The sequence below is a fragment of the Panthera leo genome, chromosome F3 (assembly GCF_018350215.1).
Source record: "Panthera leo isolate Ple1 chromosome F3, P.leo_Ple1_pat1.1, whole genome shotgun sequence".
Lineage (NCBI taxonomy): Eukaryota > Metazoa > Chordata > Mammalia > Carnivora > Felidae > Panthera > Panthera leo.
In genome coordinates this window covers 23426468-23450380 of record NC_056696.1, presented here as the reverse complement: position 1 = coordinate 23450380, position 23913 = coordinate 23426468, and the positions used below count along the sequence as shown (strand labels likewise).

The 23913-nt window shown below is 38.7% G+C and overlaps 1 protein-coding gene across 1 annotated transcript in view; it reads left to right on the top strand.

The window, feature by feature from the left end:
• The window catches only part of LOC122211525 (actin cytoskeleton-regulatory complex protein pan1-like), a 78765-nt gene that overhangs the window by 1489 nt on the left and 53363 nt on the right, over positions 1–23913 (top strand). Inside the window, exon 2 of the mRNA XM_042924773.1 lies at positions 721–806. Coding sequence (XP_042780707.1) covers positions 721–806 — 86 coding nt within the window. The remainder of the gene's footprint in view (positions 1–720; positions 807–23913) is intronic.

The following is a 23913-nucleotide window of genomic DNA, read 5'->3' as shown; positions in this document are numbered from 1 at the left end:
GAATCCGAAGCAGGCTCCAGGCTGAGCTGTCAGCACAGAGCCCGACGCGGGGCTCGAACTCACGAACAGTGAGATCATGACCTGAGCCGAAGTTGGACGCCAAACCGACTGAGCCACCCAGGCGCCCCAAGAAGCTTACCATTCTTTATCATGAACTATTTATGTTTATGGGAGCCGGAAAAATAAATGTTGGGGCTCTTCAGCTGCAATAGAAGCTTTACAACATTTCATTCTAAAATCTTGAGGCAAGGAGGCTAGTTTCCATTTCATCCCCCTAATCAATTGTGGGAAGAAACAGGAACTAAGATATCTATTAAAATGATTCTTATATCTTATGGAAAAAAAGACTGCCATTTGCCACTGGGCTCTTATTTTTTGTCTTCTGATAATTAATAACCAACAACAGTGTTCACTTATATTGCAAATGAAACTATCAGAGTACATGACTCCTAAGCTCTTTTAATACCAAGGGCTTCATTCTTTCAGTGAGAGAGTATGAATTGCTTACTTGGGGTAGGCACATGACTGTGTGGCCTGCTGGACACATGGTCCCTCTTGCTGTACTCTAAATAGTGCCTTTGTGACCTGAAACAGTCAACACGTTTTTTAAAGCTACAGTGTGATCAGTCAACGCTTTTTTGCCATGTATGGAATTTCACATTTACATATTACATTTTCTATGGACAGTGGCATAATTAATTAATTCCATTTGTCTTCTAGGCAACTCCAGACTCGACCCTATCCAATTACTATATAATCCAGATGAAAACTTCAAAATGGAACACTGGCAATTTCAACCCTATAAGGTAGCAGATTATAAGATTTTGCTCCTAATATTTAACTTAGACAAGACATATTGGAGAGTGTCTAATAAAAATAAAAACTATCAACCCCTATTTTATGTCAGGTGCTGAGAAAGATAAAATTAGGAATTGGTGCTAATCTGTAATCTTTCCATTTTTCTCTCTGATCCAGCTTCAAATGTCCCAGTGCTAAACTCTGACTTGTGTTTTATTCTTTATGTGTTAGTTTGCTAGGGCTGTTGTAACAAAGTACCACAAACTGAGTGGCTTAAGCAACAGAAATTTATTGTCTCACAGTTCTGGAGGCTAGAAGTATGAGATCAAGGTGTCTGCAGGGCCATGCTCCCCCTATGGGAGCTATGGAAGAATCTGTCCCGCCCCTTTCTCCTGGCTTCTGGTAGTTCTTTGGCTTGCATGGCATTTTCCCTGTGTGCCTATCTCTTGGGTCCAAATTTTCCCTTTTTATACAGACAGCAGTCCTACTGGATTAGGGCCCCACCCTAACCCAGTATCTTAACTAAATCTGTAATGACTGTTTCCAAATAGGGTCACATTTTCAGATATTGAGGGTTAGGACTTTAACGTATGAATTTTGGAGGGGACATAATGTAACACATTAGTTCAGTGTTTCTCAACTTTGGTCCACTGACCATATTCATCAAAACCACCTGGATGTTCTTATTAGAAATGCAGTCCCTAGGCTTCACCCTAGACACCTCACCCAAGGAGGAGAAGAGTGATTTTTGCCCTTAGGGGACATTTATCAACATCTGGAAAAAGGCCCAGAGAAATGATGTTATGAGTATCTAGTGGACCTGAAATGCAGCTCAGCCACCTACAAGGCACAGGGAAGTTCCCACACAAGAAAATCATCTCACTTAAAATATCAGTAGTGCCAAAATTAAGAAACCCTACTCTAGAACCACTAGATCAGAACCTCTGGGAAAGGGGCCTGGAAATCTACATTTTGACAAGCCTCCCAGCAGCTCGGACCCACCTTCAAGTTTGAAAACCACTGCAGATACAGAAGCCTTTACTAGGCATGTGAACACGTGCCCTTTTGCTCCAGATATTAGTCACCTCTCTTATCAGCCATGCGCACGATGATAAACTAATTAAATTAATTAAATACTACTTAGCAATTCACACAATTTACAAGTCTTACTCTAATGTTGATTTTAAACTGGACGTTTATGTACATCTTAACACTTCTCTACCACATTATATTATTTTTAATCAACTATCTGCATATTCTGGGTGTCCTTTGCCTGATGAAAAAAACCATTGCCAATTTATGGTTTGGCAAAGCAACGTTTTGCCACCTCCAGTCCACTTAATTTCTGTTGTATTCTGAGTTACTGACTGACTTGTCTGTTTCATATATTGCTTTCATCCCTTGTCGGCCATGCTTGCTGTTCTCTCAATTCTTTTTGGCAGTTGAAATATTTTTTTAGTACATTAGTGATGTCTTAAGAGCACAAACAAGAAAATGGTAGCATCACAGGGAAAAATCCTAAAACTTCCATTAAAATAGGTCATTGGAAATCGTTATGTATTGTAGTATATAACAAACTGAGAATTTGATGCCTTTCTAAAAACATTGTTTTAAGTATTCCCTTTTGGAGAGAATCTTCTGTTTTCCTGGTAGGACTTCCATAGAGGGTTTGCATCATAACAGGCAAACTGTTCAGGTATTTTTTTTAATCCACAGATTATAAAATCAGAATATTTTGGTCCTGTATTAGCCTCATTGGCTATTACATTATCTAAGCCAACTGTTTTACTAATGACCTTTTGCTAGTTTTCTAAAGTCATCACTGCTAAAATTTTGAGAAAACTCTAGTCTCCTCTTCCAGTAATTAGAATCCCCTAATACTTTCTTTGTCTTTCAACAATTTCTTAGGCATTAAAACTTCTCATGTCATTCAGATGTTCTTCCAGTGACATTATATGACCTTCAAACCTGCTACCTCTTTGGACTACGCAACCAACACCTGTATAGTCAGCTCTTGAATTCTAATGAGTAACCTAAGCTTTCCTAAGCCTTCATCCAAAACACCTTAAAAAAAAATTAACTTCATTGTTGAAAATAAGCAAGGCATGGAATAAGTAGCCTTTATACTAAGCTGAGTTTCTGATGTAAACATTAAAATCAAATGTATAAACAAAAGTGTGGTAACATATAGCACAATCTATACAGTTCAATCCAGGAGAGATCTTTTGTTGTGTTCACATGCAAAACTTGATATCTGATAGATGAAAGTTACACACTATAGTTCAGTTTGACTAGCAGCCAACTCTTGCCAGTGTAAACTGATCACTTAACAGATGAAGTCGAGACTTCTTTAAAGAAACAGAAAAGACAGAGTAGTGGGTTATAACGTCAGTCTCCCTTTTTCTATATAATGTTTCCTAGTGTCTGGAAGAGACCAGAATGAAGGACAGTGAGAACATGATGGAATTTTATAAGAGTCAAGTGCACTGGGCTTTCTAAACTACTGAAGACAGAAAGTCTTAAAATTGTTATCTAAGGGTTCCCACCCCTAAGAGTGATCCCTCCAGGCTATGCTCCTCCAAACTTGGTACCCTCAGGAGCAGAATTGTCAAGTAAGGTGTTTTCTTTCCCAATCACCTCTTCTCTAATGTCTTACTAGAGAGAAAAATGTGGAAGACAATATGTGGTGGCAGTGGGTCCCAGTAGTACCCTTCAGGGTGACCAGGTCCCTGACACCCTTCTCTTCCTTCCACACTTCTCTCAATGCCTTGCTCCTATCTCTCTTTCAAGACCCAATTAGCACCTTGCCACTTCCAAGAAGTGGGCTAGTATCATGGGAAAAGTGCTGGACTGAAAGGTCTAGGCCCAAATCTTGGCTCTGTTCCTTAACTATTTAAGGAAAATCTCTTGTCTTCTTGATGACTGTGTTTTCTAATCCTTAAAATGGGAACAATAATACTTGCTTCACAGCATTGGATACTTGGCACGTGGTGGGTGGTAAGTAAATATGTATGTATTTATTTAAATGCCTCTGCCAGTAACTCCAGCATACCTAACTTCTCTTCCATCTTCCCGAGCCCAGGGCACATCACTTGTAACACTCACTTGTCACCACCACGGGATAGTTTTGTACTTGCAGACTTAAGAGATGAGTGGTTTGAATCTTTGAATACATAACAGCACTTGAGACTCTTAAGTAGGGTGTTCCTCTGCCCTCAGACATCTTAGAAGTGTTGGAAGAATGAATATCAAAATCACACGTATCTTTCATGGCTCTTTCTGTCAAGCTGATGTTTCCAAATAATGAAGGTAAGTGGTGGAGGTGTGCTGGTGTGATAGAGGAGTAGGAAAATAAGAAAGGGAGTGGTTATTGAGGCATATCAAATAGCAGAGGGAGTAAATGTACTTCAAATGACTTAGAACTAGGGCACTGGATCTCCCTAGCTAATATCCCTTCTCTTTCTCAAAAAGCCCTCAAATATGCTGAAGGGAATGTAGGATTGTCAACTCAATCTTTCCCTAGTTTCTTTCCCTAGTTTTCTCGTAGTCCAGATTCAAGGAATGTTCTATTCCATTAGTGGTGGGATCCTGAAAATCATACTGTTACGGAGAGAGGGTAATCTGTTCTGCTTTGTACTTAGCTCTATGGGGGTCAGGACCATGGTTCATTTTGTGTCTGATCATAGCACCTACCTTTGTATTTCTGTGAATGATTTTTGTCTTCTAAAAATATGTATTAGGTGAACTTTGGGAAATTCTTTTCTTTGTGTTGAATAGGAAATTGGAGGAGAATTTTCTCTCTGCAAAGTACTAACATTTTCTTTGCTATTAAGGGGATTCTATTAATTTTTAAACATCTTTCTTCAATAACTTATTATAGTATCTTAAATGATTTAAAATCTGCCAAATCATAAAAATTTTATTGCTTTTCCTCTATCTGGAATGAATTTATGGATATCAGATTTGCATGTTAACCACAAATGAAAGAGAAAAATCCTTTAATTATATGCATTTTTTAAAGGTACCACATTGCCTACTGAGAAATTAGCTTCATTAATTGGCTACAGTGTCACTGTACAGAAATTCCTGTGTAATCTCTTAGTGTTGCATCAATTCTTATTCATCCCATTAAGTTTATGAAATGTGATGAGTTCTCACCCAAAGGAGTAGTAATATAGATATACCTTATAATTAACCCAAACTTCTTTGAGGGTCTACATCAGAGAAAAAATTAAATATGGATTTTAAAAGTCTTCAAAGACACTACAGAATCCTGGTCATTTGTTTACTATGTTATTTTTAAAGTGCTATAAAGAATTAAACCCAAGTTACTAAAAGGTTGAGCACTTGTAAAGAATTGAAAAATTGTATGTATATATACATATATATATACACACACACATATATATACACACACACACACACATATACAGTATACTGCTTCCTGTGTTTCTTCTAAGTGGAAATGTTATATTATGTAGCTATTTCTCACATTTTTACATAAAATTATTTTCTACCATGACAAAATGAATCCCATGTTGTTGTTGTTGTTGTTGTTGTTGTTTTCCTCTGCATTTCCTAGAAAATTAGGAGAAGCCTATGAGCTGAACCATCATGTTAGGGATCAAGGTTCTTCACTGTATGTATGTATGTATGCTGTGATACAATATCTGTACCTAGCAAATCTTGTCTCTCATGTTCCTTTTCAGCCATACCGAATCCCTCCCTTCCTTAATATACCATGCCCTTTGGATCTGCTCTTTGCACTGACTAAAGCACCCTTCACTTGGTTAATTTCTACTCATCGTCTAGGCCTCAGTGTAGAACTCACCTCCTCCAGGCAGCATTCCCTCACTGGCTGAGGCTTGGTGGACTGTCCCCTCCTATGAACTTACATAGCACTCTGGGATAGCTCTCTTTGTCATAGCATTAATCACATAGTATGAAAATTTCACTTGTCTGTGCCCCTTCTGTAATGCTATACTCTAGGAAGACAGATGCCATCCTCTTCATCTCTGCATCCCCCGTGCCTACCCTGGGTGAGGCATGTAGAGATCTTCAGCAGATCTCTACAAAGGAAGGGGGGACGGGATAGTGCATTATTACTATTGCGTTGAGCTTTGAAGACACAGAGATGTAGAGAAAGTGACTTATGTCTGAGTTTTTGTAGTGTGATGATCAATTTGTTTTAGGTTTCAAATTCTAACCTAAAGTGCTGTGTGATGTTCACAAGTAGTCGAGAAAGTACCACGTAGGTACTTGTCTGTCACTTTTCAGATAAATGTACCAGTGGGGCCATTGCATGCCTTTCATGTGACCCTATTTACCTACATGGGGTAGCCCACATGTCAGTGTTAGTTACCAAACAGCAAATCAAGCACACGGATTCTTAACAGATTGAATCATTCCATTTTCTGGAAGAGAATGTATCTACAATTTTGATATCAGTCAAGGGAGGTATCGTTCTAATGTTACACATATGCAAGACCTTTCCTATGCTACAGAGCCTATTTCTGGGTTTCTTAAGCCCCTCCATTCCATCACAAGCTTCTTGCATGTCTTCTTGAAGCTTTAACAACCACAGTGTCAAGTATGGTGCCTAGGATGTTACAGGTGCTCTGGGAACAGTGAACAAATTACAGAGTAACAATTTTGAGTGTTATACAGGCATACGGTCACTTTTCATGTTATATTTAATTCACTCCTCACAGCAGCACCAAGAAGTATTAATTGTGATCCTTATCTTATGGAGAAGGAAATGGGGATTTAGAGATGCTGTAAGTTTGCCCAAGGTCACGTTACTTCAATGTTGGGAGCAGAAGTTCAATCGAGGAGAGTCTGGTCTGAAGCCTACCCCTGTTCCACCACTACACTCTGCCTTTCATTGCATGCTTACTGAACCAATTTATTAATAATTTCCATAGGAGACAAATGAATCATCCGGCACAGCTAATTCATCTGGAGGAGGGGTGGACAGGAAGTATGTTGATGGGTTATATAACTGAACTTTTGTCTTTGAGACCAGTAGAATTAGCTATTAAGGATAATCAGAAACACAATATAAACAGTAAATAGAGCTGTGAATACACTAATGTGGCATGTAGATGTAGGAAAGGGAGTAACTCTTCTTGATAAAAAGCATCAATCTAACTTCACCCACAGGTCTTTAAGAGAAACAAGATAAGGCAGAAATGGCTAGTTGACCATGTCTTCCATCCATTCTCCCTTTCCTCCTTGGAAACACAATACTAAAGGTCACAGCTCCTAACCTCCCTTGCAGCTAGTTTTGGTACACTGAATTGTGTGAGAACTTCACACAATTTTCTTCAGAGGGAAGTTTCCTTCAAAGGGAAGAGGAGTACCCTTCTTCCTTCCTTTTTCCCTCTGGCTGGGATGCAGATGTGATGGGTTGAAATCAAATAGCCACTGTGGATTAGGGGATGACAGGCCCAGGGTTGACCAGAGCAGCGCCACAGGAAGAGTCTAGCTTCTGATGACCTTGGAGCTGCCATTTCTGCTCTGGATTGCCAAATTCTAGACTTCTTCTATGTGAAAAGGTAACAAACTGTCATCTTGTTTAAGCCATAAATGGCAGTGGAAATAGCCAATTTAGTGATTTCCGTCATTCAAAAAAAGTGTCCCTTCTGCGTGTGACTCTGTTTGTATTCAATTTATTTCATCTTACAATACTGCAGCTGTTCATATTTCCTGGACACCAAGTGTGGTGCACAATAATACTAGCAAGCAGCAAATATCATTACTGTGTCATAGGCTGTTTGGGTATTGATCCTATCTAACAAGTTCACAGTCCTTTGAACTTCAGAGTCCTTTGTAGGTGACTCTGATTTAAGACCAGGAGGCCACATGTAAACCCTCCAGATAATCTCAAATTTTTCATTATACCATTTAGAAAATTAGGCCCTACTTCAGCTATCCCTGATCTGACCATTACCTAATGCCACATCATTTCCCTCCCAAAATGGCATTTTATATACTACTTGATACTTAGCAAATGTTTACTGAGTTTACACATAATACTGTGTGAAACATTGTGTTGTATACAGCAAATTCACAGACGGATTGTAAAAGGTTTTGAATCTTTTAGAAAGTAATCAGTTTATTGAATGAGGTAAACTCTGTGGGGCACGCATAGGAAATGGCTTTATTTTTCTCTAACCTTCAAACATGCACTTTCTCATTCCTGCCCTGTAGATAACCTCTCACATAGATCTCCTGGCTTTTCAGCCACTTTAAGTAAGGTTTACTTACTTGTCAGGTATTAAAAGACAAGTACAGTTCAGTCTAAATCCAAACCCAACATCTAATTCTCTAGCCCAATTATATCTTATCTCACATATAATTCAAAGTTTCCCTTGGCTCCTCCAGCCCCCAGCCCAGGCCTGCTCCAAAGCTCAGGCACCCAGAGTAAGCAGGGTGTGTTTCCTCCCTCTTCCATTACTCTCCACCCATTGTAGTAAATGCAACTCCATTCTAATCTCCACCCTTTATTCCTGCCACATTCCCTCTTGCTCACTTCTCTCCAGTCCCGCTGGCTCCTTTCCACCCCAGAAAATACTGTAAACATGTTCTTGCTAAGGGCCTTTGGATTTTCTAGTCTCTCTGCCTAAAACACCCTTCCCCCAGCTATCTGCATGCCTTGCTCCCCCACCATTAGGCCTCAGACCAAAAGTCCTCTGATCCGTGAGATCTTCCCTGACCACTCCATCTCAAATTACACACACCCACAGCGATCACTTACTCTGCTTTATTTTTCTCACCTCATCGTCTGATAAGTTACACTTCTGCTGGGAAACAAGGTGCCTGTCTCCCCTTCTGCAGATACCTTTCCATCTTTATGGGGGAGGTTGGGAGGTAGCACAATTTTCTCTCTGTGTGAGAAGAGAAGGAAAAAGAGTCAAAACACTCTCTGCTTCTTTGAATTCCTGTTATCCTTGACTTCTTCAATGATCTTTAACAATTTGGCCATGTCATATTTTTATGTGGAGGTGAGGGTTTCATAGATACTGAACTGATTTGTTTTCTTTTATGAAGTTTGGCCTGGATGTTTCAGACACTCTCCTTAAAATGGGGTGGGGTGTGTGTTTGTGTATAATTGTCTCTTATTATTCCCGGCTTTGGGACTTTAGCTAAAAACAGACAACATGCTGAGTAAATAGGAATCTTCTCACAAACTAATGTACTCTATTACAAAAAGAACATTTGAATTTGAGTTCACCATTATGATATGAACAGATGGTTCCAAGAATTCAAGATGTCCAGTTTTTAGGAAATAGGAACCTAGGCATTTCTAGAGCTCAAAAGCAATATAAAATTGTTTATGCATCACTATGGTAGAAAGCTACTGGTTCTGGCTATGTAGGGTTCATTCTTCTTTCTTCTTGGACTAATAAATACCCTTTGGCTGCAATGAATGTTCATGGATGAACATGTGACCAAATTTGGTCCAATTAGAACAAATACTTGGGTGTGGGCTGGACAGGAATCTGGAAGATATATGCCTAGTGCTGCTGGGGACCTCCCAGGGAGAGAACTTGCCTCAGAGCGAAGGCAATAAAAAGGGAAGTGAATGCGAGAGATGGAAAGAGACCAAGGTGCAGTCGTATTGCACTGGATCCAGCCATGCCTGCAGTCAATGCCTAGACTTTTTATAGGAGTCAATTAATTTCCTTTTTTTCATAAGCCAAGTGGTTTGGCTTTTCATCACTTGCAGCCCAACTGTCCTGGTTGTCATTCCATGTATTGACTTTAAACCCTTGCCTGTGCGTTGTCATCAGAGCTGCTATGTCCCTGGCATATTTTCTCAAGATGGACTTTTTCCAGGGAGTGATGATAATTGCAAGGACCTATTAATGTCCCATTCTGGGATTCTTCTGGCCACAGGGCACAATGGAAGAAGTATTGTTAATAATTATTTTGACAAATACAGTAATGTTATATTTGGTTGCATAGTTGTGTTTATGATTCTGAATTTTTCTGTTCTATGTATCCCTGAAGAAATTTTCTTTTCTTATTCATTTCCCATAATAGTTCAACATGGAAGGCTTAAGGGTGCCTGAGTGGCTCAGTCGGTTAAGCATCCAACTTCAGCTTAGGTCATGATCTCATACTGGAGCCTACTTCAGATTCTGTGCTTCCCCCTCTTTCTGCCCCTCCTTCTCTCACGCTCTGTGTCTCTCTCTCTCAAAAATAAATAAACATTTAAAAAATAATAATTTCACATGGAAGGCTTATATTCTTTTTATTCATCATTTTTATTAGTTAATCTTTAGAGAAACTCTACAAATATCTTTAGGTTACTAATCTTTTATGTTCAAGTATAAGTTATATAATTAACTCTAAAGGTATCAAAACTCTTTAAGAAACCTAAAATCCTTTAAGATCTAAAAAAATATATTCTCCCTAGTGCCTGAGATATTCTTTTAATAAGGAGATTTATAAAGTAATATATACCCCAGAGTGGTTTACATCTTTGAGAACTCTTAGCAGTGTTATTGTTGGGAAGATTAATTTTTTTGGACAAAATTAGAAATTATCCCTAATACCATGATTTTATACACCCATTAAAGATCTAAGTTTAATTTCCTCCTTTAATATTAAAAAAAATTGTTAATGTTTTTTTTTGAGAAAGGGAGAGACAGAGTGTGAGTGGGCAAGGGGTAGAAAGAGAGAGACAGAATCCGAAGCAGGCTCCAGGTTTCGAGTTGTCAGCTCAGAACCGGACACAGGGCTCAAACTCATGAACTGTGAGATCGTAACTTGAGCCGAAGTTTGAAACTTAATTGGCTGAGCCACCCAGGCGCCCCTTTCCTCTTTTTATTCTTAACAGAAAACATTTATGGAAAGAAATATCAAAATTTGAGATGAGATTTGATATCAAATTCATTATAGATTCAACCAAAAGGAAGAACTTTGAGCACCAGAATCCATGAAACGTTACATGGCATTTGGTTTTGGTTTTATCCTTCTAATAAGTATGTGGAGAAACTGGAGAGGTTCCTAAGAAAAACAGGAAAAGATTAACGGGTAGAACATGGGATAGGTAAGGAAAGAGCTGCTCTTTCCTTTCCCGGAAAAGGGAAAGCTGACCTTAAAATTCCTGTGTTTGGGGGTGCCTGGATGTCTCAGTCAGTTAAGTGTCCGAGTTCAGCTCTGTTCATGATCTCATGGTCCTAGTTTGAGCCCCACCTCAGTCTCTGTGCTGACAGTTCAGAACTGGAACCTGCTTCAGATTCTGTCTTGCTTTCTCTCTGCCCTTCCCCCACTCATACTCTGTGTCTCCCTCTCTCTCTCTCTCTTTCTCTCTCTCAAAAATAAACATTAAAAATTTTTAAAAGAATAATAAAATGTTTATTAAAAATATTCTTGTGTCTGCTCACTTATTAATTCACTAAGCAAATATTTATTGCATGCTTACTGTATACTAGACACTATGGTAAGTTTTCATCCTATGGGTGGGAAATAGATACAAAAATAAATCATACAAATTATGAAAAGAGCCTAAATGTCCATCAGCTGGTGAATGGATAAAGAAGATGTGGTTTATATATACAATAGAATACTGCTTGGCAATGAGAAAGAATGAAATCATGCCATTTGCAGCAACATAGATGGAACTGGAAGGTATTATGCTGAGTGAATAAGTCAGAGAAGGACAGATATCATATATTTTCACTCATATATGGATCTTGAGAAACTGAACAGAAGACCATGGGGGAAGGGAAGGGGAAAAAATAGTTATAAACAGACAGGGAGGGAGGCAAATCACAAGAGACTCTTAAATACAGAGAACAAACGGTGGATGAGGGATGGGGGAGAGGGAAAATGGGTGATGGGCATTGAGGCACTTGTTGGGATGAGCACTGGGTGTTGTATGGAAGCCAATTTGGCAATAAATTAACATTCATAAAAAAATAAATAAATGGCTATAATCACTAATAAGGTTAAGTAAGAGAGAGGTTCCAAGTACTATGGGAATCTGGAAGAAGAGCCGGTGAGCCTGTGAGGGCAGTGATCAGGGAAACTTCCAGTGGAGGTAGGGTTTGACCTTGAGGGATGAGCATGAATTTTCCTAGTGGATAGGGAAGAGAATTTCAGGAAACATGCAAAATAAAAACAGTGAGGATTCCCCGAGTAGATTACAGTGGAGAGGGAAGAAGGCAGGAGTGGACTGGATAACGAGACAAAGGTAGGCAAGGAGGCAGGTGTCTGGCTATTCTTTAGAATTTGGAGCTGTCTTGAAGGCAATGGGGCGTGGCTGAAGATATTAATTTAGGGAGGAAAATTATCATATTCATGTTAAAAAAGCCTTTGTGGAGGGTTTTCAAAGGAAAAAGCTAATGAGTTCCCCATATCCACAAGTGAAAGAATAACATGAAAAAAGCTGACATGGGGAGGACTGAATTTTTGCAAGAGAGTGTATAGTAAAACAAAGAACCTTGACCTGGTGGGTGATCAGGCAGAGCTTATGAAACCTGGAGATGTTTTATTAAAGGATGGTCATCTTTTACATTTTATGTTTCTGGGTGAGGCAAGAGGTTAGATATGCTTAGAGTTTCTAAAGTGTGTTCTTTAGAAGACTTGTTAATAGATGTTTCATGAATAGAAAACAAAGTTTCACTGCTTTCTAGAAGTTTCTTCTGCATAACTGGATATGACTATTTACTGTAAGACTTTTTTTTTTTTTTTTTTTTTTTACAAACTTTAACATGCTAATGTGCCTTGTGAATCTTTGAGTGAGACATTGAATTTAGGGTTTCCAAACTTAATTGATCACAGGATCCCTTACATGGAGTGCTTATGTTCTGTTCTGAGGAGCACATTTAGTAAAATACTGAAATGGATGCCTTTGATTCTCTTAACCAACTCTAAGATTTTCCCCTTAGGTTCTGATATTCTAAAAGGTATTTAAAACTTGGAATTACTTTTTTATAGTATTTATTCATTGCAAGTGAGTTATCTTAGAGTTCTCAAGCAAGTCTGCCAATATTAAATAACAACTAGGCAATGATTAGCATTTAGAGTCCTTAAGTTAAGGTTGGATAAATCAGATAAAATGTGAACATTTTTGTTGGCCTTAAACATAAATCCAACTAGAATCCTATGGACCAACTTAGTAGACAATCTGGGAAAGCAAAGGTTTCATCTTAAAGAATTAAAATAGAAAATAGAAAATCTGTTCCTTATCTTCCCACCTGAAGTTATTACCTGATACAACTCAAAACTCACAATGAGAGTTAGAATTCTAGTTTGTTTAAACAAAGAGAGATGGAACTTTTGAGTCACTTAATGCACATTACCATTGGGAACGTGACATTAGGTTACCAGACAGAAGATTAGGGATGTTTAGAGAAATCTCTCAAGAATAGTTAGATTTTCTAGTGATTTAATTTAATCCTGGGATTGCAAATAGATTTCAATTTAAATGTCAATTCCAATTAGTTGACTGTGTTGCTTGCAGTGTTGGACTGTAAAGAATCAAGACTAAATCTCAATGCAGTGGAACAAGTGTGGCAATTGATGAGAAGTATCTATTTGCCTTCTGTGGGGAATAAGAGTGAAGCTCCCAATCCTTGGTTGCCATCTCCCTATTAAGTTATACCTGGAGGTATGTTAGGTCACAAAGGGAGCCGTTGAACTGGATTGGTTCAGAAACAACTATTTGATGGGGCGCCTGGGTGGCTCAGTCTGTTGAGCGTCCGACTTCGGCTCAGGTCATGATCTCGCGGTCCGTGAGTTTGAGCCCCGCGTCGGGCTCTGTGATGACAGCTCAGAGCCCGGAGCCTGCTTCAGATTCTGTGTCTCCCTCTCTCTCTTCCCCTCCCCTGCTCATGCTCTGTCTCTCTCTGTCTCAAAAATAAATAAAACATTAAAAAAAAAAAAGAAACAACTATTTGAGAAATACATGTCATTAAAAAATGATTCAGAAGACCTTATCAAATCACTTTGTGTATAGCCACATAGGTGTGAAAGGGAATCATATTACACTGATTTGAGTTAGAAATGTGAACTTTTCAGAAATGTGGTCCAATACCAGACCCCATAGGAAGAGGTCCTTGACAAAAAAGTCTACAAATCTTTTAGCATATGGAGGTGTAATTCCTGTTAGGAAACTACATAGTTGGTCTTTTCTGTGAGTACATCAAGTTCATGTTCATTATTATCTGTTTTGCCATGTGGCACTGTAAATCCTTAAAGGAATTCTAAATATAAAGAGGAAAGAAAATGGGGCCTCTGTTTCTCACAGGGATCCCAAAGTCCCTTCAATGGGTGACACTCAAATCAAGGGATACTCAAATCAAGGAAAATAGTGACGTGTCCTTGTTGACCACGCTGCATCCAGACAAATCCCAGCCCACAGCTCTTGGTGGGGCTTGTCCTGTTGGTGGATGAGCTGCTGCCCAAGTCTGGTGACGCACCTGGTGAGTCAGGGACCGTGACAACTTCATACCCAGCTTCCTGCCCAAACCTGAGCCAATTTTGTTTCTTAGCCAAACAACATACAAAACAACTTGAGGAAAATATAAAGTTATGCCCTTCCAAGACAGTCTGTTTCCAGTAGTGTCTGGTCTGTGGCTAAAATTCTAGACTTGAAATTAGGGGAGCTCAGAACTGTTGACAATTCTGCTTCTCCAGGCCTCTATTTCCTCATATCTGCAATTGAGAAGAGGGGGAATCTAGGGGAAGGCTAGAACAGTGCCTGGAAATTTATTTGATCTTATTTATTTATTTATTTATTTATTTATTTATTTATTATTTTAATTCAGTATAGTTAACATACAGTGTTATATTGGTTTCAGGTGTACAATATAGTGATTCCACAATTCTATACATTACTTGGTGCTCATTGTGATAAGTGTATTTTGTTTTTATTAAGTAAACTCTACCCTCAATGTGGGGCTCAAACTCAGAACCTGGAGATCAAGAGTCACATGCTCTACAGACTGAGCTAGGCAGGTGCCCCTATAGGTGAACTCTTAATCCTCATCATTTATTACATCCATCCCCCCACTCACCTCCCCTCTGGTAACCGTCTCCTTGTTCTTATAGTTAAAAGCCTATTTTTGGTTGTCTCTTTTTTTCTTTGTTGATTTGTTTTTTTCTTAAATTCCATATATGAGTGAAATCCCATTGTCTTTCTCTTTTTTCACTTAAACATTAAATTTCTAAATCCATCTATGTTATTGCAAATAGCAAGATTTCATTCTTTTTTATAGCTGAGTAATATCTTAGTGTGTGTGTGTGTGTCTGTGTGTGTGTGTGTGTGTGTGTGTGTGTGTGTGTGTGTATCATATCTTCTTTATCCATTCATCTATGGGTGGACACTTGGGCTGCTTCCATAATTTGGCTATTGTGAATAATGCTGCAATAAACACAGGGGTGCATATATCCTTTTGAATTAGTGTTTTGTATTCTTTGGGTAAATACCCAGTAGTGGAATTACTGGATCATATAGTATTTGTATTTTTAATTTTTTGAGGAAACTTCATACTGTCTTCCACAGTGGCTGCACCAGTTTGCATTCCCACCAACAGTGCATGAGTGTTTCTTCTTCTCCACATTCTCACCAACACTTGTTCTTCCTTGTATTTTTTTATTTTAGCCATGCTGACAGTTGTGAGGTGATATCTCACTGTGGTTTTGATTTGCATTTCTCTAATGATTAGTGATGTAAGCATCTTTTCATGTGTCTGTTGGCCATCTATATGTGTTCTTTGGAGAAATGTCTATTTATGTCTTCTGCCCATTTTTAAATTGGATTATTTATTTTTGTTTTTGTTTTGGTGTTGAGTTATATAAGTTCTTTATATATTTTGGATACTAACTCTACTGGATGTGTCATTTGCAAATATCCTCTTCCATCTCCCATTCAGTAGATTGTCTTTTTGTTTTGTTGATTGTTTTCTTTGCTGTGCAGAAGCTTTTTTTTTTTTTTTCTTAATGCTGCCCCAATAGTTTAGTTTTTGCTTTTGTGTCCCTTACCTCAGGAGACATATCTAGAAAATGTTGCTAAGGCCAGTGTCAGAGAAATTACTGCCTGTGTTCTCTTCTAGGATTTTGATGGTTTCCTGTCTCACATTTAGGTCTGTAACCCATTTTGAGTTTGCTTTTGTGTATCATATAAGAACGTGGTCCAGTTTCATTCTTTCTGCAGGTAGCTCCCCAGTTTCCCCAGCACTATTTGTTAAAGAGACTGTCTTTTTCCCATTGCATATTTTTGAGTGCCTGGCAACTTAGTGGTCCCCAATAGACACTGAATGAATGAATGAAAGAAGGGAAATGTCTGCCTTTGGTTACTGAGTCGTTTTTGGCAAGGTGAAAATGAAAGGCTTTGAATAGTTTCAGCATCCCCTTGAACATAATGATTGGCTTTGTGGACTCTTCATCTTGCCCCCTTTTTGCAAACTACATTGGCAAACAGAGAGCACAGGCTAAGATTCCTGCCCTTACTGAAGTTACATTTGAATTTGGGTGTTGAAATGCAGTAAGGTTAAGTGGCAGGTGTCACTCATGTTTCTCTAGTCCTATTTCTATTACACATCTTCTTACAGGTTTTTCAAAATTTCTTTGCAATTATAGATATATCTGAGCATGGAACTCAGGCCTGCAGGAAACAAGCAGCTGTCAGCGTGGGATCTGCTAATTTACTTTCAGAACATATATGTGTATATATAATTACTTGCTCCTTCCCTTCCGTGGAGCCCTCTGGAGCCAGAGCTCAAGGACAATGAGGTCTTCAATGTTTGCTGATAGATCAAGGCCAAGGAATTCAGCTTATATTGTGTGAAACTTCAGGGCAGCAGGAGCACAGCTACTCTGAAAGAAGAAAATATGATGTCTTCTGAGACAGTTTCAATATGTTGGATTTATTTTTATGTCATTTTTCACTGGCTTTTTAAAAAGCCAGATCATACCAATCATTTCAATATATTGAAAACATGTGTAGTTAAAAAAAAAATGTTTCCTGAAGGAAAACTGTATCAATGATAGAGCCTCTCAGTTTTTGTTTTTCATGGCAAGTTCAACACTATGAACAAGTTCTGTGAGAGTGAAAATGCAGATAGAACTTTCCTCCCAATTGTTTATTCCTAACGGTAAGTCCCTGTAGGGCAGCCCAGCTAGGTGTTAGCTCTTAGCTCCCTCTTGGTGGTGTGTGTGTGGGGGGGTACTCTGTGAGATACTGTAGCCCCTCGTTGAGCCATTACAGACAGGGAGGCCAATCATGAATCTGAGCCACACAGGCACGTATCCTGACCCCAAGGGAGGAGGACCTCGGCAGGACATCACTGTGCTTGTAATTAATTCACAGGTGAATGATTCAGATTTCACATTTCAAATTTGCATTTATACTAGTGAAGCAAAGAATCCTTTGTAAAACACTAACTCGGAGGGCTTCCTTACCTCTTGCCTGGGTTGTTGTCATTGTGTCCTAACTGGTGTATCTGCTTCTGTTCTCAGGGGACTTGAATACTGATTAGAATCACCAGGTAAAATACAGAAAGCCCTGTTAAATGTGAATTCCAGATAAGCAAAATATATATATATTTTTTGGTATAAGTTTGTCTCAAAAGGTTTAGTCAATTTTGCCCCCAAATATTACATGGGATCACTTAACATATGATGGACTGACTTATCATGAAATCTATTACAGTTTTTTTTTTAATCTATCAGTGCCTACCACTTCCAAATCTGTGTCCAGCCTTATCATGTGCACTAAACTGAGTATCTCCATTGTGATGGCTTGCAGGTAGCATGTTGAAATCTAAACTCATTATCTTCCCTGCCCATAATCTCAATTTCAGCCATCCATCCAGTTGCTGAACTGCTCTGGACCATTCATTTGCCCTTAAAACCATTAGGTGGGTCCACAAGCCCTCTCACAGGCCTCTTTGTTTCTCTCTCTACTCTAGTCTCAGCAATCAGCGATACCTTTAAAAAGATTATAGCATATTCCCTCTACTGCTTTCTCTCTCTCTTTTTTTTATGTCTTTCCTTTTAATCAAGTGACTTTCAAAGTTTGGACAATCTCACATACACACACACACACATGCACACACACACACACACACGGGTATATGAAGGTACAGAATCAAAAGTTCCTTGTAACTATACTTACCCTTAAAACCTGAGGGGCATTCATAAAACCTGATTTTTTCTATTCTATTTCATTTTTAAAAAAATTGCAATCTGGTGACCCCCTTAATTGATGAATCATGACCTGTGGCTTTAAAAAACCACTACTGATTCTATTTTATACATAACGATCTGACAGTCATTATAAAACATTGAACAGATTGTGTCACTCCCCTGCTTAAAATCTTTCAATAATTTTCCATGCATTAGCCTTAAGAGAAAGTAGAAGATATGCTCACTGTGGCATTAAAAGCCTCTTTTCTCTCATCAGCTGGTCCTCTTGTCTGAAGAGCACTCCTCCCTTTTACCTAGTGCTAATGCCCACAATAAATGAGTTCTGCAGGCTCAAATGCCATTTCTTTAGGAGGCTTTCACTGACCTTTTAGCCTGGGTGAATCCCTTTCCTAGATGGTCTTCCATATTTAATACTTTCATAGCAGAACCAACCTTTATGAGTATTGGTCAGTCCCTCAATTGCTCAAAATCCTTTAGAGGCTCTTCATTTCATTCAGACTAAAATCCAAAGTCCTTCCAGTGGCCTACACAAACCAACATGATCTTTCCTCCCACCTCTTTGACCTTATCTCCTACTATGCTTTCTCCTTATTGACTCTGCTCCAGCCATTCTGGCATCATGATCATTATTCCAGGTTGGCCAGGTATCCTCCTACCTCAGGACCTTTGCATTTGCTGTTATTTCTACTTGGAACACAACACATCCTACAATATTTACTGGACACTCTCTCATTTCTACCAGTTTTCTCAAATGATACATTGTCAGTGAGGCCTTCTACAGTCACTATATTTAAAATTGCATCCCCTATTCTGGCACTCGATTTTCTTCTTTATTTTGTATTAATTTATTTTATTTATTATATGTCTCTCTCTGCTAGTATGTAAACTGTAAGATGATAGGGATATTTTTTTCATTGCTAAAATCCCAGCACCTAGAATAGTATTTGGTTTATGTAGGTGCTCAGTAAATTTATTTGTTGAATAAATGAGTGAGTCAATAGGTAACTCCTGTGTATCCATTGGTTGTTGTGTATCCACTTTCAAATCATTGTTTTCTTACAGGAGGATATACCTGTTCTGTTCACCAGTTGTACCCAGCTTATTGCCTGGCACATATTAGAGTCTCAAAAAATGATTTCCTGAATTAAATTCATTTACATTGAGAGTGATAACAATAGAGAGAGAATAGAGTGTGCCACTTTAAGAATAGTTACATTTGTATTCATAGTGTTTATAACCGGACATTACAGCTCTGTACACAATCCTTAGAAGAGAAAACTATTAGTACAATGTATTCACTTTTATTTGCTGGAAGGAACGTTAGCCTTATACTGTTTGCAAACACCAAAAAATTTGAGGAGCATTTTATAGGAGAACACGGTAGAGAAAGAGGTTTGCTGACTTCAAAGTAGTGGCATGTACACAGTCCCCCTTTGCTGTAATCATAATCAAATAGAACATAGGTCCACAGTTCCTGGCTGAAAACCTTTAGGACCAGCTGGATTCAGGACTCATGTTCTCCCCCACCCCAGGTCTCAGAAGGTGGATGTGCTCATTCATTACATACACAGCAGACTCTGGGGCAGTGCCCCATAATTAACCATGTCAGTACTTCTGCAGAGAAAAGTAGAGTTGGCCTTTGAACAACACGGGTGTAAACTGCATGAGTCCACTTAAATGTGGATTTTTTTGGATATATACATTATTGTAAATCTATTTTCTCTACCTTATGATTTTCTTTTTTATTAAAAAAATTGTTTTTAATATTTATTTGTTTTTGGGAGAAAAAGAGCATGAGTGGGGAAGGGTCAGAGAGAGAGGGAGACAGAATGTGAAGCAGGCTCCAGGCTCTGAGCTGTCAACACAGAGCCTGATGTGGGGTTTGAACCCATGAACTGTGACATCATGACCTGAGCTGAAGTCCGGTGCTTAACCCACTGAGCCACCCAGGCACCCCTACCTCATGATTTTCTTAATTATATTTTCTTCAGTTTGATTTATTGTAAAAATACAGCATATAATACATATGACATACAAGATAATGTGTTAATAGACTATTTATGTTATCAGTAAGGCTTCTGGTCAACAGAACTATTAGTAGTTAGATTTGGGGGGAGTCAAAAGTTATACACAGATTTTCCACTGTGTAGGGATTGGCATCTTAACCCCTCGTGTTGGTTGAGGGTCAATTGTAGGACTAGTGACACTTGGTAAGGTAAAGACAACAAATAGCCTACATCCATTCCATTCTAGTTTTTCCACGGAAATGAACTTTGATGCCAAAAGAGTGTAAAAAACTGGGTTTTCAGAGCTTTTGAGTTGTTCTTTTGGCTTCGGGGTATTATTTATTGTTGCTGGGTGGTAACACTGTGTGCCGCATGACCAGAGGGCTGTTGGCCTCAAGAAAGTTCCTGTTCCTTTCTCAGTTTCAATGCTAGTGATAGAACAAATGATACATGATTCTGATTGAATGGCAATTCAGTAACCCAATTGTCTAATATTGAATGAATTCATCTATAATAATTCAAGTAAATAGACGCAGGAAGAAAAATGTCCTGTTCCATTCAATATCCCAGAACCATGACTACAAGAATGTAGTCCCATCATTAGTTATGAAACAAACAAACAAACAAACAAACAAACAAACAAGGTTTTGATTTGATTGCCTCTAGAGTTTGAAATCCTTAAGGCAGAAGCTCTCAAAGGTTGGTGTTCAGACTCTGTAGTAGGAGTCAGCAAATGTTTTCCATAAAGGGACAGACAGCAATATTTTTGACTTTGCAGGCTACATATCTTCCCTGTCTGTGTGCATATTCTCAATACCTCCTCTGACTCACCACCTCTATTGCCTGCCCAGAGAAGACTGCCTGACCTTGGCCCTGTTATCATGTTTGGATAAAACTGTCAGAAGAAAATCCTGTTGGCATTCAGCAGTTGGATTAATAAAGTGTTTTGTAGGAGTTAGCCTTGATCACATAACCACTTTTCTCCAGTAGACGATAACCAAATCATTTCTTGCTTGTGAGAAAGTAGCTTCTCAATGAAAAGGCATTTTTCAGAAGAGATTCACCTCCAGCAGGAGGTGGCCCAAATGAAGATCGTGCTGTCATTGAAAGGCTGGCTGATGTCATAATCTGCCTTGTGAGTTCTAGGTATTTTTTTCTAGGACACTGTTTGGGTTTCCCTAGCTGGATCCGTATCATCTAACTAAACAAAAGTCTGACTTTTCACTTATTAAAATTTAACTGCCATGGGGCACCTGGGTGGCTCAGTTGGTTGAGCGCCCGACTTCAGCTCAGGTCATGATCTCTCGGTTCGTGGGTTTGAGCTCCACATCGGGCTCGCTGCTGTCAGTGCAGAGCCTGCTTTGGATCCTCTGTCTTGCTCTCTCTGCCCCTCCTCACTCATGCTCTCTCTGAAAAATAAAAATATAAGTAAATATTTAAAAAAAAAAAACCAGAAACTGCCAGCCTGGGATATGATGATAATGATGATGACAATTAAAAGGTGCTTTTTAACACCTAAGCATTTTACATCCATTCTTTTGAGTAGTCAGTATCACATCCCTTGTAGTAAGTACTATTAAGAAACCAAGACTTAGATCAAATGTTTTGTCCACGGTCAGCCAGTTAGTGTCAGAGCTGAGTTTCTAACCCAGGTCTTGCAGAGTCAGCCCTGCATTTTTGAGTATGATAGAGTATGACCTCATAAATATATATAATTTTTGCATAAGAAGAGGAAAATCTTATTATTTATGCCTTGATGTTTGTGTAGATGACCCTACTGTGAGAAATATTTAAAAAATTGTTTTTGCCCAGGTGTCTGAGTGGTTTAGTTGGTTAAGCTTCTGACTTCAACACAGGTCATGATCTCACGGTTTGTGGGTTCCAGCCCTGCGTCAGGGTCTGTGCTGACAGCTCAGAGCCTGGAGCCTGCTTCCAATTCTTTCTCTCTCTCTGCTCCTCCCCCACTCATTCTCTTTCTCTCTCTCTCAAAAATAAATAAACATTAAAAAATTTTTTTAATTGTTTTTGTGTATAGTATAATGGATGCCATTCTTTTTGTCTGAAGAATGGTGACATGGACATTTCTTTTTTAGGGATACTGGCTTCTTTTTAGCATAATCTTCTGGCAAGTTGTTGAGTTTTTCAAATGTGGTTTTTAAAAAGTCAGCTTGAGTTTTGTCTCAAAGATGTTATTTCCAAGGGAGTATTAAAACCTTTGTGACATTTTTCCATTTAAGTAATTAAGATGGTTTTAATAAGGTTTGAACCTTCCCTAATATGCATGGAAAACAGTGAAGAAATAGAAAAAAATTAGTTAATTTAGCACCTATGGTATGACTAACAGTCTTTTCTCAATTAACTTATGACAAAAGGCTTTACATTTCTTGTTCCCCAGGTTTTCTGTATCGAGAGGAGCAATATCAGGGGATTATTTTAAGCTCATTGAAGGCTTTAGGAGTCTGCATTTTATCAGTACTGCATGGGCTAAGGGCTGTTTTTCTCATTACAGGAGTGAAGACTGACTGAACCTAGAAAGGCAAGAAACCTTCCTTTGGAGACTTTCTCCTAAGAGAGGAGGTAAGAGGTTGTATCACAAAGGTAATGCAGTAATAAATACCCTGATGGAGAAAATGATGAAAGAGAAAGAAAGAGGGTCTATGTTCCTTATGTCTTTTGTGTCAAATACTGGGAACTCCGGGTATCAAAACCGACAATAGTATTTTCTAACCAAGCCTCCTGCAGAGGCAACTATTTTAAGCTCTGCTGCTAATTTCTATTCTTGATTTATCAATTCTGGGCGATATGTACTGACTCCATGCTGTAAAGAATGGGAAGAATTCTCATAGAAACTTCTACCTAAATTACTGTCTTTGACTCCTGATAGTTGTTACCTCTAACAATATATTCAGTTTAGTGGTTGCCTTCATTGAGTGAACAATGTAGACGGCCTCTATTTTCTGACTGATTTTTAGATGTACCTATTGACTCCAGCTATGAAAGTTGAGGAAATTAGCATAGGTACCCACCATTTTACTCTTTTCCTTAGTTGTGTTTTTATTTTTATATTGCCACGGCTTATAACATTCATATTTGAAACATGCTTCCTTGTCTTCTAGCAGCTCTATCAGCTCCTGATTGCCCTCAGGATAAAGTCCAAATTTTCTACTAGAAATAAAATCCGTAACTACCTGGCCCATCTTATCTCCCTGGCCTAATCTGCAGCTTGGGAGTTCTCACTGTCTTTATTACACCGCGGCTTTTTGTCTTGCTGGGACTTTGCACACTTGTTAACTCTTAACTCTGGAAATCTGGCTCCTTTTCTTCCTGGTAAATTCTTGCTCATGCTTCAAGACCCAGTTCCCATATACCCTTCTATGGAAGCCTTCTGGACTCCCAGTTTCTTGGGTGGTCAACTCCATGGACTCCCGTAGTCCTCTTCCTACCTCCATTATAGGACTTGGATGTTAAACTATGATTTCAGCTTTATGCATCTGCGTCGTCTCCTTACAGGTTAACATTAGATTGGGCATTCCATTTCTGTGTCCTTAGCATTCAGCGTAGCGTCTCTACGCTGAATGAATGAATGAAAGAATGAATAAATGGATGAGAAAAAGCCTTCAAAAGAAGTTCTAATCCCAAACAATGCATTCAGGGTTTTCTTTCCTAAATCGATTTTAGTCAGCAAAATTTACAGTGGTTCTTTCCTGATCTGTTTTATATTTTTCTTTACTTTGAATACTTTATTTACATTCTTATGGGGGGGAATAATTGAAGGAGAAAATAATTTCTGCTGATTGCTGGTAAATACTCACCTTTGCTGCATTGAGCTCAAAAGCGAGGAAGGAGAAGAGAAGCTTATACACCAATACTATTTTAGAAATTCAAATTACCAAACAGAGAGTAAAATTACTTTGAAAGATATTTACTTATTTTCCAAGCCACT